Source organism: Paramisgurnus dabryanus, chromosome 10 (genome assembly GCF_030506205.2).
Source record: "Paramisgurnus dabryanus chromosome 10, PD_genome_1.1, whole genome shotgun sequence".
Taxonomy (NCBI): domain Eukaryota; kingdom Metazoa; phylum Chordata; class Actinopteri; order Cypriniformes; family Cobitidae; genus Paramisgurnus; species Paramisgurnus dabryanus.
Window position 1 is genome coordinate 40,008,010 of NC_133346.1, and position 18,810 is coordinate 40,026,819.

At 39.9% G+C, this 18,810-nt stretch overlaps 1 protein-coding gene across 1 annotated transcript; it reads right to left on the reverse strand.

The window, feature by feature from the left end:
- Positions 1-254: 254 nt before the first annotated feature.
- Positions 255-1,223, reverse strand: LOC135718393 (trace amine-associated receptor 9-like). Its single transcript, XM_065240723.1, has one exon. It carries the CDS (start codon positions 1,221-1,223, stop codon positions 255-257), a length of 969 nt encoding a protein of 322 aa, XP_065096795.1.
- Positions 1,224-18,810: the final 17,587 nt, after the last annotated feature.

Consider the following 18,810-nt stretch of genomic DNA (forward strand, 5'->3'; position numbering starts at 1 on the left):
TATATGGACTGCAGTTTTCATAAACATTTACACAGTTTGGAGATGCTTTTATCCAAAACAACTTACAGTGCAGTACAGTGTACATTATACATTATTATCAGTATGTGTGTTCCCTTAGTTCAATCAGAACATTATGGATGTGACATTAACATAAAATATAAATTCACAAAGAATGCCTTTTTTACCAATACATTGAACAATGCTAGTAAATCCAGAACCTTAATTATTATAATAATGAACAAATACAATAGCAGTTATGATGTTTTAAATATTTTGGATAGATTTAGGATGTGTTTAACTGACGTTCTAAACCAGGGGTAAAATATAGCATAGATGAGAGGATTCAGAGCTGAATTAATATACAACATCCATAACATGAAATAGGATATAACAGTAATAATTCTTGTGATTGATGTTAAAGTTAAGCTATAATAGGGAATCCAGCAAAACAGATAAACAGTCACAATGATTCCTAATGTCAGAGCGGCTTTGCTCTCAGATTTCCTCCTGACTGAACTTTCTGTTAGATGTTTTCCACTTCTCAACAGAGAGTTTATAACTTTAACCTGCTGATGTGCCACATAAAAGATTCTCAAATATAAAGTTATAATGACGATACAAGGAAACAGGAAAGACAGGAACAGGTCAGTGATTATCAGTGCAAAAGTAGGCATAAGTATACATTCTCCATAACATGTGTTTTTTCTTTGTGAGGTAGTTATAAAAATTGAAATGGCATAAACTGAATTGCAGAACCAGCAAACACAGATAATTATTATTGTTCTAGTCGTTGTTATTTTCTGTGGGTACAGTAGAGGGTGACACACAGCCACATACCGGTCAACAGCTATTAAAACTAAATTACTCAAAGATGTACAGAGGAACATGTCCAAGATGATTAAAAACAGTCTACAGATAGTGTCTCCAAGGTACCAACATGTTTCAATCAACCTAATCGCCTCCAACGGCATTATAATAAGTCCTACAAACAGGTCTGCCAGAGCTAGAGAGAGAATGAGCATGTTGGTTGGAGTGTGAAGTTTCTTGAAGTGAGAGATGGAGATGATCACCAGCAAATTCAGAAACACAGTCCATACTGACAGCAATGAAAAAAACACATACATAATATTGTATTCATATGTGGAGCGTTTTGTCTTGATGCATGATGAGTTAATGGCAGGAAAGCAGTATTGAGTCTCATGATCTTCTGTCTCATAGGTCATCAGTAAAGTCTCCTCCTGTAAAGAGTTTGATCTGATCTCCTTACTGTTCTTTCATTTATATAGTATCTGAATCAGACTGACCAACCCATTCACCACCCACTCTGATGTAACATTGTTTTTTGATGGTTATAATGTTGCCTTTTTCACATTTTCCTTTTTAGATATTTGTAAATGATGAGCTTAGATACAAAACCATGTACCGTATCATCCGGACCATAAGTTGCATCAAGTCAAAAATGCATCATGAAGACGAAAAAAAAACATATCGCACTGGACTATATATATATAGAAAATAATTTCACAAAATCCAAGTTGAAGAACAGACATTTAATCTGGAAAGGCAAGTTATTTAACTAAACAAAGCACAGAACAGCAGGCTGAATAGGTGTCTGTACATGTTAAAGTAACATAAACAGTTATTTACACAATACACAATAGCATACAGAACATACCTGGGAGGCTGAATAGGCTAAATTAACCAGACAAGCCAAATCAAGTTCAAAAAGGTACCAAAGTCATTCCACATCAATGAATCCATTAAATTACATAAATACAGGAGCAGCATAGAGTGGACTCTAACGGCTGTAGATGGTAATGGTTTCTCTTGGTTCATATGAAATAATTTTGACGTATAAGTTACACCGGACTAGAAGTTCCAGGACCCGCCAAACTATTAAAAAAGTGTGAGTTATAGTCCGGAAAATACGGTAAGTGCATCTGTCATAGTTTCTTGTAAATTAACTTTTTTATTAGACTCTTGGGTTCTCCTGTCGCCTAATAATGATAAATTATTCCAATTTCCCTAATTATTTTGCTCTTCAAATGAATGGCTCTAATTTTGAGGTAAATCATACAGTCTTATCATCTGTGCTTTATGTAATTTGGAAGCCTGAAAATCGTATAGACTTGTTCAGTGCTGTATCCGGTTCCATCAAATCCTTCAGAGGCACACCCAGCTTGGTGAGTTTCACCAACTCCGCCAGGAGCTCCCCCCTGGATGATAGTCTCTTCCAGCGATACTTCTGTCTCAACCAATCACAACGTGATGACCTGTTGTCCCGTGTCGGTGGGAGGATGTCTGTATTGTAGGTGCTGTATTCCACATGCAGAGCACCTGTCAATCTGTCCCTGGTCAGTAAATCACTGAATATTCTGTGTGGTAACTATAGAATTACTACATAATTCATGTGTTTTTTTTAACAACTGTGTTTTTTTTAACTGTAGTAAAAACCATGGTTAATTTTCATAAGTCCTAGGCTATAATAAATGTCAGAGCTGTCAAAACTTCAAACAACTTGCACTGCCATATCTTAAAATACGTGAGGCTTTCAGGCATGAAAATCCCTCACCTTTCGGGCGAAATTCGCCGTTTTGAAGCCAAAACAGGTGACCCACGTGAATCGTGCAGATTCGATAAAAAAAAACTAAAAGTATGTTGACCCTGAAATAAGGGAAACTCTTGAGTTTTCAGTTTCAAAATGAGAGGTTGTCACGGTGATCCGTGTCATGTTTTGTGTCTGTTCTATATTGTCATCACCTGGACACTTGTTAATTATCACATCATTCATTCCACCTGTGTGTCATTAGTCTTTGTGTATTTATACCAGTGTTTCTGTCACACTCATCGCCGGATCATTGTCATTGCTTACCATGTCTGTTTCCTGTGTTACTTGTTCTGGATGTTACTATGTTTTTGCTACCCTGTTACTCCTCGTGTTTTTGTTTCCCCATTTTATTATTAAATGTTATTTATATTTTGAACTCTGCGTTTGCGTCCTGACTCCCGTCCCGTGTCGTGACAAAATGATCCGGCCATTATTGGACGCAGCGAGTTCACAAAGGGCGGCTCCCCAGGAGTTTTCGTCGAGGGGGAGTAGTGACATCGGGGTTCATTCCCCATCAGCCCTGATGTCTCTTGGGGACCACCGTGAGCGATCGCTCGCTCCTGCGGGAGGAGGATCGGCCCAGGCGGTCCCCCAACGGTTGAGTCGTCGTCGACGGTCCCTCGGAGGACCACCATCCTGCTCGCAGGGGGATCCAGAACGGACCACGCCCGATCATTTCCCCGGGGTGGCTACCGAGCGAGGGTCTCCGTTTCCGCGAGGGGATGGGAGAAGATTTCCGGGGGCATCTGATCGTCGACGATTCCCAGGAGGGGGGTAATTCGTCTGCCTCGGTTCTCGGAGCGATCGCTCCGGTTCTCCTGGCGCAGTCCGGCCAACCGTTCTGTTGGTCTCATCCCGGCGGCTGCCGGCTTTGCCAGGGTCCCCAAGCCCTCCACCCCTCCCTTGGACTCTCGCTACCAGACTTTGTTTCTGTTTTGTGTTTATGTGAGTGTCTGGTAGCCACTCGTAGAGGGAGGGGTTATGTCACGGTGATCCGTGTCATGTTTTGTGTCTGTTCTATATTGTCATCACCTGGGGTGTATTCCAGAAAGCAGGGTTAACTTACCATCAGATTAACCCCGAACTTTGGGTTGATCAACCCCAAACTTGCTTACTCGGGGTATGTCGGTTCCAAAACACAGTTTAAGAGTTAGGTCAATCAACTCGCTGTAAGTAACCCAGAGTTAACGCGCGCTCACGGTAACAACATAAAGGCATTGTCAATGGATCGCAGATTTCACGAGTCACCATGGAAACGTCAGAGAACTTAAAAGTTTTTAAATGAGAAATAACATTATAAACTAATATTTTCTGGCAAAATCAACGTTTTATAATCGGCTTAGAAGTGCGTGATTACAAAACAGATCAAATTAATTAATTAAATAATTAATACGAACCCATTTTACCCCATTTAAGTCCAATATTATATGTGTCTCAACGAAAATACACACAATTTTATTTAAAATAATCTAAAACAATCTAAAATAATTAATATAGTCAAAATAATCATAGATTTTATATATGATTGTAAACATATGAATTATGAATATATTTTCCCCTGTGAAAAGTAACAATGGTTTTACTACAGTAAAAAACATGGTTACAGTAAAACCATGGTAACCACAAAATAACCATGGTTTTCAAAAAAACATAGTTAAACGATGGTTAGTATAGTAAAACCATGGTTCTGCTGATAGTAATCAATGCACAAAAAAACATGGTTACTACAACTATACACCAATAAAACCATGGTTAATTTCATAAGAGTTGTGGCACATAAAGTGCAAATACATCATAAGGCTTATTTAAAGTTTTTTTTTTTTTTTTAGATATGATTGTATTGTGTAGGCATAAAATGCACTATGATAATATTCACTATATTGTACTTATTTTACTTCTGCTCCTTTGGGTGACCCTGTTTAGTTTTAGGACTTTCCTTGTATGACACTGTGTCACCATCTTTTTTAACATTTACTGATAGCTGATAGATTAATGCACCCTCTTTTAATTGTAAAGCTTCCTTACAGTCCTTACAGATTTTCAATAATGTTGTGTAATGCTTTTCATTACACTACACTAAGAATGATCATTCATTTGCATTGGACGATTAGGATCTGCTGTGACAGAATTGGAGAATAGAAATGTTACATTAGTGTCAATAGTAACATGTTGTAATATATGTCCTGTATCATCTAATATATGCAAATATCTCAATTTCCCTTTGCTCAAAAATGATAGCTCAGGAAAGCAGCTACAAAAGGTCAATTTTAAAGAAATAAAGGTGATTTAGAAAAACACCAACTATAGATCAAATGTAGAGAGAGGGCTAAGGATCTGAAGTGCATGTTTAAGAAATAAATATTATACTATGAAATATATATTTATAATTTCATTTCATTGTGTACATGATTCTAACTGATATAATAGAAAATCTCTGAGCACTATGCCATGTCTGTGATTCAATGGTGTTTCACCTAATGAAGTCTGTGCTTCACCTGTGTCACTATGTGGGTCAGTGTTAAATCATGCCTGTGCTTCATGGGTGTCATTCTGTGGGCCAGGTCAGATGCACATGCCTATCAGAGACTGCAGGCAGGGGTAACTTCTATCCCTCAGTAATTATTATTATGATAGGCATCATGTGTTTCTATTTGTTATATCCATTTACTGTAACATTGCCACATTGTCACTTAAGTAACATAGGTTAAGATTCATTAATGACAATGTATTTGCACACACATTTATTATAACTTTAGATTCATCTCAAATTATCTAGTAAGTGAAAGATGAGGTTATTTATGAATTGACAAAATTGATATGGAAATGTACTTTATTGTTAACATTAATTAACTGATGGAATTATGTTTCATACATCCACTGATATTTGGAGATATATTACTAATGAACATGATTAAATGTATAGTATTTAGTCCGAACACAAATATGAATAAATTTTTAATTAAATTTAATTAATAATAAAATTTATAGTAATTAGTCCAATCACCAATAACAATCCATGTTATTAAAAAAATAGTTTCTTTAAAAAAATTTCATATCACACATTTTTTAAGACAGCAATAAATATTCGCGACTGTAAATATAATAAAATAAAATAAATGCTTTAACATTGTAATATTATGCAAAATATATGCTTCCACGCCCGCTGTACGCTCGTCATAAGTGCACGCATGCGCAGACTTCCTCCGAAGCCTCGTTTTATTAACTAAAATGAACTTACCCTGCAACATAACCTGCTCCGGAGCAGGTTATCTTCAGAGAGTCAGTTGCTATGGTTACTTACATAACCCAAAAGTTACCTCCGTTTTTGGAACCGAAAGCAGAGGTTATCCGCTTACTTACTCCTAAACTTACCCGGGTAAGCCACATAACCAGCTTTCTGGAATACACCCCTGGACACTTGTTAATTATCACATCATTCATTCCACCTGTGTGTCATTAGTCTTTGTGTATTTATACCAGTGTTTCTGTCACACTCATCGCCGGATCATTGTCATTGCTTACCATGTCTGTTTCCTGTGTTACTTGTTCTGGATGTTACTATGTTTTTGCTACCCTGTTACTCCTCGTGTTTTTGTTTCCCCATTTTATTATTAAATGTTATTTATATTTTGAACTCTGCGTTTGCGTCCTGACTCCCGTCCCGTGTCGTGACAGAGGTAGGTTAAACCTGAGACAGCGGGGTAAGTCAAGCCTGTTTCAGAAGGAGAGGTAACTTGTACTCAGAGTCTGTTTCCGGAGTAACATACTCTCTGAACCTAACCTGGTCGGGAGCAGGTTTTATCCTGTAAACTCAGAGTTTATGGCAGTCCCCTCCCCATTTTTAAAGGAGTAGCGGTGTTTAATCTTGTTAGTTGCTTTTGTTCATTCATTCATTGCGCACATTTTTATTACATACACTGTAAAATAATTTTTTTAGCTGTATTTAATTAAGCATCAAATTGCCAGTGCAAATCATTTTACCTTAGTGCTTTATATATTTTATAAATTACACTTAAATTTAAACAAAAAAATTAAACTGTATATTGAAATGACTAGTAAAGCTAATTTGATATATTTAGGTGCAGAGACCGTCTAAGTGACTCAAATTTAAAGTGCTTTAACACAAAAACCTGTAGATGATGATGCTGCATTTATTTGTAGGAAGTTAAATTTATTTTGCGAGAGGATTTTGAGATCCCGAGTGAATTTTTGTCATATGCATCTGCATTTAGGTGAGCGGTATTATTTTTCTTTGCAGTCATTTTAGATATATAAATATCCTTACATTAATAATATCAGTCTTTGTGGCCGTGCTCTTACATCTTGAATAGCTGCCTTTACATTTCTTGTAAGTCTATTCATCATTATCGCTGGTCTAGTGGGTAGCGCTGTGCGCCGTTTGGGCAGACGTACCGTTGACAACATGAGTTCGAATACCGGCTTGGTGTATATTCTGTTTTATTCATGACAAACATTTGTATGGTTTGTAGCCTTTTTATGCCCAAGTATAATGCCTAATTTCATTTTTAGCTGAGCTGCTGTCATCTTTTTGTCCATGGGATTGCATCTGCATTAAAATATTAAATAATAACGTAAAGTCCTTAGTTTATGTACTTCTGATATTTTTACCGTGATGAAAAATTAAATGTACACATTAACTAGAATAGCAATTTCCAACAATTTTTTTCTTTAAAATATATGCTCGTAGGTGCTGTACACTTGCAGCAACACTTTCAGTTTTAGTAGTAAAAAGGATTAAGACCTCTTTGCCACGTGCTGTTGCCATGGTAAATCGTAATATCTGAGATCCATTGATGATGGCTTTTCATTGTGGCTGTGCACGCGCTTAACTCAGAGTCAACCTACTCAGAGTCGATTGAACTAACTCAAATCAGCTGTTCTGTAACCGAAAACTCAGAGTTTCCTATCTCAGAGTAAGTCGACTCAGAGTTCAAGTTTAAACTCATAGTTGGTTGAACCTCCTTATTGAAACGGGCCCCAGGAGCTTTGTTGACATGAGTCATTAAACACAGCTAGAGAACACAACGTTCGCCGGCAAAAGCTCCGGTGAAATATGATTAGCTAACGGTACTTTTAGCTAGATATTGTTACTGAAGTTAACATCAAGCTTGTATAGCTAACAGTACATTAAAGAAAGGAAACACTTATTATAGTGCTTCTTTCTAAACTCGTATTTCCAGGACGTGTGGATATGGTTTCAAAACGCATTTCCGATATTTCGATATAACAGTTACATTATGGCGTCCTGTGGCCGTTTACATGTAACGTGTTAAAACCCGTGTTAAAGGCACTTCTTCCTTCCATAGCTTCTTTTGTAACTTGAACCAACCATGAGCTGCGCGAATGCAGATTTAAATTGCTCATCTGTACCTCGCGTCAAATCATATCATTGTCACCATGCAATCAAGATGTCACGAGGTGACTATTTACAGGCGGAACTAAAGTGTTGGCAGCGTCTGGGCCGCCCGGGCCAATTTTGGTGTAACACCCAGCCGGTTCCGGTCGACTCCGGGCAGTGATTACACAGGAAATATGCATCAGATGTGAGAGAAGAGTGTGGCGATCGGCGATTGGGTCATAGAGAAGGAGGACCTATAAAAGGGCTGTTTTAGAAGCAGGAAGTGTGCTCCATGAGTCCGCTGGGATCGATGCGTAAGGGGGGGGGGATGAGAACGAGTGTTTGGATAAACAGGCAGTGGTGGAAGGACATCTACACATCGAAAAGGAGTTATCTTCACGAAGGAGTTGGATAAATGTAAACAGCCCACAGAGGTCTACACATCAGACATGAAAGAGCTAAGTGCCAAGTCTATCTGTATTGTGCTTTCATGGCTGTGTGGTTTGATTCGGAGTGGATATTGGATGTTTGGAGGATACGAAGACCGAAGGTTGCTTATATGTGCACTGGAAGAGATAAGCTGATCTGGTTGGTTATGCTCTCTAATGTTTGTCTTGTGTTATGAGAAGTGAAGGTGGACATTTGAAGGGACAGTTCGACATCTTGGAGATAGTGAAGGAGGAAAAAGGAGTCCCCAGCCCGTAAATGCAGTATCACCTGTGTCTGCTTCACGCCTAATTGCACTGACGGCCAGCACTCCGGCCTTATATTACCATTAACGTGTGGAGTGTGGTGGGTAATTTTTGAACATTTACACATGGGAAAATGCTGTGCAGTGACTTCATCAGTGTTGCAGTGATCAATCTCGAGTCTAGACTGAGGAGGAGCTCTGCCTGAGAAGAGCAGTGGGCTAGTGTCTAGTAGTGTTCCAACCCATGTCTAAGACTGGGGGACTGGGCGATCTTCCTCATTGTCCTGTGGTGGTGCTGTGGCTGTTGAAGTAAGAGTCGGCCTCAACTATTGTGTCTTGTTTCAGTATAAGGAGTGCCTTTACCTGTATACTGTCGTGGAAGTGTCCTCCTGCTGTCTTTATGTCTAGCAGCTTTATTGTTGAGTGTTTCCAGATATCAGTTCATGCTATGATGCTACGCTCAGCCATCGGAATAGGAGTTTGAAGCCTCTCACCGCCACCAGCCTGTAAGCCGAAGAGCTAAAGCTCTGTATCCTTACCTGTATACCCACCTGTAAGCCAAGAAGGGCTAAAGACCTGTAGCTTTACCTGTATATCACTTTGTTCCCTCTCACCTCCACCGCCTGCAAGCAGAAGGGCTAAAGCCCTGTATACTTACCTAACAGAGGAAGTTTTAAGTCTTGCATACTTACTTGCTTGAAGAAGTGTTGAGTCCCGTATACTTACCCACCTGAAGAAGAGCTGAGCCGCCTTTTATACTCCCTGGTAACCCGAAGTGTCAAGTCACATACACCTACCCGCAGGAAGCCTTGCATACTCCTCAGTGTGTTACCTTTCTCCCTCCACTCTTTGCCTGCTGAAGAGAACGTGCCTAGCTCTGCTTGCTCCCCTGTGTGTGGTCTTCTATCCGGCCTGGACCCGACTGGCTTCAGACGGAGGCTACTTGGGACTATCAAAGATTTTAATTAAGTTAATATTTTACATTACATGTCTGTCTGTTCATTGGGGTGTTCCGGGAACTCTTTTGGGGTGGAACCAGAGGAAGGGGCGCGACTCATGGTATCGGTGGTCCGCTCCGACCTGTGACAATTAATGTGTTTGGCATTGGTGTTTGCCCAGAGAAGAGCCGTCAGAAGTACGAGCAGGTGCGAGATTAGTTCGCATCAAGTCATAGCTAGCTCCCAACATTGACATGGAAGGAGAACAGGAGATATAATGTAACACAAATTGAATTATGGATGAGAAAAATAGACTTAAGCCATTAGGTGGCCACGTTAGAAAACGGGAAAGATGAGGAGTAAAGATAAAAGTATGTATGCTGCTGTGTCACATCGTTATGAGTATATTATGTATATAATTAAATGTCTAGTATTTAATATATCACCATATAGCTTGCTATGCAATAAGATCAGTAATATAAATTTTTCTTACACAGAGTACCCGCAGAGTCTTAAAAGTCTTGAAAAAGTATTGAATTTCATTTTCCCATGTTAAGGCCTTAAAAGGTATTGAATTTCACCTTAAAGTCTTGAATTTTTCACGGAGGTCTTAATTTTTCAAATGATCAATAGATTTATATGCTGTTAATTCAGACACAAAACTTGCGTGCACAAAAACCACGCGCGAGCGACAGATACGAGCGCAGAACACTATCCATGTTTGGAAAAGCATCTTAGCGAGCGCGCAGAACACTATCCACGCGCGGGAAAGCATTCTCGCGTGTTCACAGAAAAACGTTCTCGAATTTACAATAAATGTACATTTAAATCTATTAAATCTATTTGATTGTTGGTTTTGATTGTTGGGTAAAGATAAGGGTTAGGCCATTTGGGCCTTATTATTTGAGGTATATTACGTTATTTAAAATGATTTATTCTACCCGAATGGGTGCGATGTAGGTATTAAATTTCATTTGAAGTGGTATTAAAAAGCCTTGAATTTAGGTTTAACAATCCTGGGGGTACCCTGTTACAGTATGTAACATTGAATACTACCATTAAAAAGTTTTAATGTCACTTTGACTTATTAATATTTTCCCACATATTACTAGCAAATTGATCAAAACTATGGAATAACACAGATGGAATTATGAAAGTCAATACCGTGACTGAATAAATCCATAATATACCAAAACATAAACACTACCGGGTGGTAAAAAATGCATAATGGTTCATAAACATAAAATAAATAATAGAATTTAGCAGTACATTTACAGAAATATTGTGTTTTTTAATATTAAAATAGCTCTTCTTCCCTCCTATTGTCACGGTTTACAAATGCATTGTTTCCTTCTCATCTAGTGTTTGTGTTGGGACATGTACGTATGTGTTTGTGGGCGTGTGTGTAAGCGATACTGTCATCAGCTTACCAGCCACAGCTGATTCCACTCATCATCATCAGCTGCAGTTGATCATCTCTCCCTTTAAAATCTCACTAATTTCTTATCTCCATTGTCAGATCGTGTGTGGCGTCTACCGTGTGTATGTTGAGGTCGTGTTTCTCGTTCGGTGTTTGGATTCCTGTTTCGTGTTTCAGTGGATTGTTCACCGTCTGGCTGTCATCATCTCGCCTTCACGCTGACCATCGAAGCCCCTGCACCACCAGCCTTATACTGACTGTCATTTTCATTTGCTCATTGTTCAATAAACTATCATTACTTGCATTTGCTTCCGCTTGTGTTTTCATGACAGAACGATCTGACCACGTCATGGAAGCAGCAAGTAACCAACCGTCTTCATTGGAGGAATTCCTTCGCAGCAGTATTCAACGTATGGACTCTCAGGAGAGAAATCTCAGCGAGATGGTCGCGCTGTGCAGGCTTTGGTGGTGCAGGTGTCAGAGCTCACCCAGCAATTACAACTTCTGCAAGTTCCGGCTCCTCCCACACCACCGGAAGCCCTTTCCCAGTCGGAACCTCATCTGCCTGTGCCCGAGTCATATTCTGGTGAGCCAAATTTCTGCAGAGCTTTTCTGACGCATTGTTCTATGCATTTCTCCTTGCAACCCACGACATTCAACATGGAGCAGTCCAAGGTGGCGTTTGTCCTGACTCTACTAACTGGGAAAGCGGCACTCTGGGGAACAGCAGTGTGGGAGAACCAGGATCCATGCTGAGCGTCGTTCCAGACACTATCCGCCGAGATGAGGCGCGTGTTCGATCGCGCCGTTGCGGGTAGAGAGGCGGCCAGACGGCTGGCCGAACTAAAGCAAGGAGAGGGATCCGTGTTGAATAATTCTATTCAGTTTCGCACCCTAGCGGCGGAGTATCAGTGGAACGAGGAGGCACATTGGGACATGTTCCTGCATGGGTTGGCTGACCCATCATCAGGAGATCCACGCCATGGATCTTCCGACTTCTCTTAATGGACTAATCGAACTGGCACTACGCGTTGATGCACGGCTGGCCAGAGTGGAGAGACAAGTCATGGTGGTAAGAGCGGAGGGTCCACGCGCCAAAAGCGGAGACATGGTCAGCCCCACTCACGACCACGAAACCCATGCAGGTGGGGCGAGCTCGGCTTTCACGGGAGAAGAAGGAAAGGCAGAGATCCCAGGGCCTTTGCCTTTACTGTGGGAAGACTGGCCACTTCGCTTACAACTGCCCGGTAAAAGGTCAAGCCCGATAGTAAGCATGGGGCTACTATCGGGTGGGATTTCCGCCGAAAAGACCTCATTTAACGCTATGCTCCTTTCGGTAAGGCTGAAATGGTCAGTTCACAACCAGGACGGCAAAGCACTGTTGGACTCTGGGGCTGAAGGTAACTTCATGGATCAGTCACTAGCCCACAGACTTCAGATTTCCCTCTGACCACTCACACATAAGATTGCAGTGCACGCACTTAATGGCCAGGAACTACCCACCATCTCACTCACCACTGAAAAGATCACACTCATCACTAGGGGTGGCAGGGTTCACAAAACCCTCGGTTCGGTTCGTATCACGGTTCTATGGTCACGGTTCTCGGTTCAGTACGGTTCTTGTTGTTATTTTTTCTTTAAATTTTTAACACTCCAGAAATGTATTATCTTATTAATGTATTAATTATCCATAATTTAGGATACAGTATAAAAAAAAGTTATATCATGTAATCATGCACAAACTGAATTTGACTTTAAACACATTATTGGGACCATCTCTGAGGAAAGCCAGATGAGATTTTGATAGAGCAAGAAGGAAGAAATTTAGGGCCCTATAATTTCCGCGATCACGGAATCGCGGACGGAATCGCGGAATTGGCTAATTAACACGGAATCTAGTATTAACGCGGAATTTTGCGGAATTTTACATATTTTGAATAAAATTATGTTTTTCTGTGGGAGACGAACGTATGTCTGGGGGAAATGCAGACCGGGGGAAGTAAATCTGGGCGACACGCCCCCTCCCGTCGTTTCAGACCCCCTCCAAAACCATGGCGAAGCGGCTCTCCAAGACTCTGCTTTCGTCCGCGAAAAAATTAAGAAATTCGACGCTAAGCACTTAGTTCCGAGCAGGTCTCACATGACTTTTATGTGACCGTAGAACTGTTATTTTGTAAGTTTTGTCAACACTCTGTTCACGGTGAGCGCAAAGATACATGCACTCTCTCATCCACGTCTGTCTCACTGCACCTCTCACACGTGCACGCGCTCACGCATCTGTCCGAAGTGCGAACACAAATCCTCATGTATTTGTTCAGTTTTATGCATTTCAAGTGAGCTGAGGCAAACTAACTATCCCTCGCATTTGAAATATAATCATCTGCATCATGGCGCCGCTCTCTCTCTTTCGCTCGCACGTGCAAAGAGCTGCGTGCTCATGCTGTCATAAGTCAGATCACTATCCTGTGTATGTTTGTAAAGTTATATGCATTTCAAGCGATTGTGTATAAAATATGGATCGCATTCCACTGGATTGATGTGTTTAAGGCACTTCTGAAGGCACCACTGCTTTGACACCTTGTTGTAGCCTCCTGCAACAACACTAAACAATGCATTGAATTGAGTTGTGTGTGTGTGTGCGCGCGTGTGTATGTGCGTGTGTAAATGCATTTTTATAATCATTAAGTAATCCTGTTATCCAGTTTTTCCCCAAATCATTTACATTTTAATCATTAACATTAAAAGGCATACTCTTTTTATGACTAAAATAACAGTAAAGGGTAAAAAATATAATTGCCAAAAATTAAAACGGATAAAACGGAATTTGCAAAAATTAAAACGGAGAAAACGGAATTTGGGAAAAAATAAAACGGAATTTGGGAAAAAATAAAACGGATTTTATAGGGCCCTAGACATTGATGATTTCAACATGCTTTTCATTTATTTGGCAAAAAAGAGAATGTGTATTGCCATCTACATAAACTTTGTGTGCATTTTTAGCACACAAAGATAACTTGCATTTATTAAAATGCCAACTTCAGTGTAGCTCTTAGGTTTATCACTGAGAGGCTGCTTTAATACTGAGAGATTATGTGGACGAGAGAGAAACATAACCTTTGCACCTGTAATATTTACATCCGTCTCTTTTGTCCACTTTTTACCACTTCTGTCCTGATTACTTTGAGGGGAAATTTCTGAAATAAGATCGCGCAACTTTCACACGCTAGCAAAATGAAACTACGTGGAAATCAGCCGCTTTAATTGTATCAATGAAAGGCTAAAAATAGCGCTGAATACGAAAAGACGTAAAACTTTCAGTACCTCAGATTAGATAAATGGTCGGAGAGAAGGCGAACTCCTGTGGCTGTTCGAGCACACCATAGACTGCAGTTCAATCTATTGTTTTATTTCCGCTGTCATCAAAAGTAACATGAAATAAAAATGTTTCCACACACCAAACTTATACGACGCTGGCGCATCCTCCAACTGGGGGCGACTTCCTTTTCTCACCCACTTGCCATTTCTACACATAACATAACCTGCAGTACTTAATATTCCAAACCAGTTACCTCTTCTTTCGCGCGAAAGGAAAACACGCTATCTGAGGTCACATACAGGGAATGAGACTACATTGCGCATGCCATGAACTGCTGAACCGTGCGGCACACACGCGCTCCGAACCGAGACAAGCGAACCGAACGGTTCGGATTTTTTTCATGGACTGTGCCACCCCTACTCATCACATCTGGCAATCACTCCGAGAACATATCATTCTACATCATTGATTCACCCCTCACACCCATAGTTCTTGGACACCCTTGGTTTACCCGTCACAACCCTAAAGTGGACTGCCGCCATAAGACTATTCTGTCATGGAGTGATGAATGTTATAAATCTTGTCTTGTGTCTGCTTGTTCTTCTGTGTCTCAGTCTATGTTTAGGAGGAGGCAGTGGATTTGTCTAACGTGCCCGGGGTGTACCATGATCTGAAGGAAGTGTTCAGTAAGTCTCGTGCTGCTTCTCTTCCTCCGGATTGTCCCTATGACTGTGCAATAGAATTAATGTCAGGCAGGCACGTGCACACATAGACATCAAAGGGGCTTGAGCACCTGGCCTTATTATTCCTGGAGAGAAAGTGCCCTTTTTATTCCTGGAGAGAAAGTGCCCTTTTTTTCTGGGGTGCTTTTTAAAAAAAAAAAAAAATATATATATATATATATAATCTTTATTCATATAACCACTGATGTCTGTCTGTTTCTTTTGTTTTTTACTTGTTGCTTATTTAATTTAACATGAATTTATTCAGGAATCATTTAAATAAGATTTAAACTCTTATGTAAAGAAAAATAGCGCTATTTGTGGCACACAAACGGTTAACAGATGAGTCCCGCCTCCAAAATTCACATCGCTAATATGATTGGCTTTACCTTTCCATAGTCCCGCCTCTCTAACTAACATAGCTTTATGATTGGTTTGTCTACACTTGTGCTGCATCATTCGCGCTTCAAGTGCCAAAGCTCAGCCTGCCCTGAACGAGACGCGATTATGTGCATGATTATGCAGGCAGGCTATTGGTAAGTGTGTGAGGAAGAAAGCATTCTTATATTAACAGTTTTATGCACAAAATATGGGACACGTTGTTACACATAACGATTCAGGAACATTGTTTTCCACAGCAATCCCATATTAACCTGAAGAGTTGCAAACTTTTAACAATGTAGTGTATGTAGTTTAAATAGACTGCTCATAAAATAATAAAGCACAAACAATAATACAATTGCTAACTACAGTAGTAAGCTTTTTTGTTTGCGTTTTTTGTAATGGCTGTTAAATAAGTATAATGTGTTATACTGGAGTGCTGGAGTAGATTGGGAAGAAATCTGATGGTTCAGTATTTTACTTGCTCAGTCTGAATTTTCACTGACATCACAAAAAAGTTAAATATAAAATACAAATAAAATAGGCCTAATCTATATTTGTTGTTTCTGACATGTGTAACCCTCATAAATATGAAACCTAAGATTAAAGGTGCCATAGGATGTGTTGTCATAATATGTTAAATTGTTTTTTGACAATTACATAGAAGGTATGTTGCTTTATTAAGTGCAAAACTTATCCAGAAACGTTTTTACATGTCCATTTACAACCCTAGAATTTGTCATTTGAATGAAATGGTCTATTTTTGCACTATTTGAAAGGGTCATGAATAATAATGTTGAGCTCTGCTCTGAGGCTCATGCCAGAAGCTCACATTAGTAAACAGACCTTATATTTTGAGCCCTTATCAGACAAAAATACATTTTGAGTAACAACTAACAACTAATCAGCTAAACGCTAGCATATGATATAGCATTTATTGGCATGTAGCGCTAACTCAGCAGTCACAACTTTGTTTTTAGCATTTTAACACATTTGTAATTAATGTGTAATTAAATGTTTTCAAAACATGCACATTGTGTAATGGCTTCCTTTGGTGCTCTATAAACCTAGACTACTAAAGAGACCATGGTGTCTGTGTGAACTGATTATTTTGTAGACATCTTTTGAAAATTAAACATATGCGTGAGTTTGAGGAAGATAAAATTAATTAACTTTTTTAATATTTTTTTTAAAAAAGGAAGTCAGAATTGCGTTAATATATATACTTTTTGTTAAAAAAAAAAAGAAAAAAATATACATAATCATGAGAAGTGCCCTTTATTTCACTTGAGCCCCTGCCCCTCAAAATGTCTGTGCACGTCCCTGATGTCAGGTAAGACTCCGCCTAAGGGCAAATTATATTCGCTTTCTCCTCCACAAAGGGAGGCTATGGAGAAATATATTTCTGATTCTCTAACAATGGAGTTCATCGCTTAGACCTTGTATTGACTACCAGGGGCTGAACAGCATCGTGGTAAAGAAGACTTATCCTTTGCTGTTGATGTCTTCAGCCTTCGAGAGGTTGCAGGGAGCATCCGTTCTTCACGAAATTGGATTTACATAATGCTTATCATTTGGTCCGCATCAGGAAGGGGGATGAATGGAAAACTGCTTTTAACAACCCTAGAGGCCATTTTGAGTACTGCGTCATGCCTTTCGGGTTATCTAACTCGCCAGCAGTTTTCCAAGCACTCGTCAATGATGTGTTGCGAGATATGGTTTATCAGTTCATATATGTCTACCTGGATGACATATTGATTTTTTTCTTCATCTCTCCAGGAACATGTGCAGCATGTCAGATGAGGCTTTTTGTCAAGGCGGAAAAATGCGCTTTTCACACACAGTCTGTTCCTTTTTTAAAGTACATCATTTCGACTGAGGGAGTGCGTATGGATCCTGAAAGGGTTAAGGCTGTGGTAGATTGGCCAAGTCCAGATTCTCGTAAGGCCCTACAGAGATTTCTGGGATTTGCCAATTTTTACCGACGTTTCATTTGTAATTTCAGCCAACTAGTCGCGCCTCTGACCGTCTTGAACCCCCAAGACTACGTTCAGGTGGTCAGACACAGCCGAGGCTGTGTTTACCAAACTGAAAGGCTGTTTGTTTCAGCCCCAATCCTAATCGCCCCTGATCTTTCACGTCAGTTCGTGGTGGAGGTCAACAAATCAGAGGTGGGGGTAGGTGCAGTGTTATCCCAACACTCACCCTCAGACGAAAAGATGCATCCTTGCGCGTTTTTTTCTCATCGTTTATCTCCTGCAGAACATAATTATGACATTGGTAACAGAGAGTTGTTGGCAGTTAATCTAGCATTGGAGGTATGGTGCCACTGGTTAGAAGGGTCGGGGGTACCTTTTATTGATCTGAACTGATCACAAGAATCTGGAATACATTAGAACTGCTAAAAGACTAAACTCCAGGCAGGCTCGGTGGGCACTTTTTTTGGTCGTTTTGATTTTACACTATCGTACCGCCCGGGTTCCAAGAACATCAAACACGATTCTTTATCATGCATTTTTGACCGCTCCGAACTAGGGCTGTTCCGAATACCATTTTTTGAGCTTCGAAGGTCTAGTAGAAATCAAATCGAATATTCGAAGCTTCGGAAGGAGGGGCTGAACATATTTTTCTCTTTAATAAATGCAGGAATCTCTGTGTGTATGTGTGTGTGTCTGGGTTGTCTACAGTTTTATTATGTGGCGGATGTGTTGCTGCGGACCCAAGGGAGTGTAGTGCCTTTTTTTCGTGCAATATGGACATGTGACACGTTAAGAATTAATAAACTTTAAAATACTTTAAAACTTTAAAAATATTAAATATTAATAAACTACAAAACAGCGCAAGCCGGAAGTGGCGTGCCTGTCACACGTCCTGGGAGAACAGCATTAGTGAAACAAAACACAAGAGCAATACTTTTAATAAGGTAGCCTAAAAATTTTTTAACAAACAAACATTGCCGTATTAGAAATTAGCAGCACAGTAATTACTGACAACGTAAAGGGTAGGCTATTTAAATAAAACAACGAAAAACAACAGTTCAACAAACTGTAATAAAACGGTAGCATACTGTCAAAATCAAGTTTATTTATAACACTTACACCATCCAATACGTTTTTCATCAGTAGAACAATAAAGAAGATATTTTGCAGAAACCACAGTGCTCCATCATGCAAGTCAACCGATCCGCACACTTTAAGAGCTAAAGCATATATATCCAATACAAAAGTAATCCCCCATAACTCCGTGTGACATATTGACGTCTTGTGAAGCAAATCAATCAGTTTTTGCAAGAAACTGAACGCCAAAGTAGAAGGCGTGCTTTCCGTTCGAGGCGATCTCTTCTACTGGTGGCATTTGGTGGCTGTTGGCTATGGA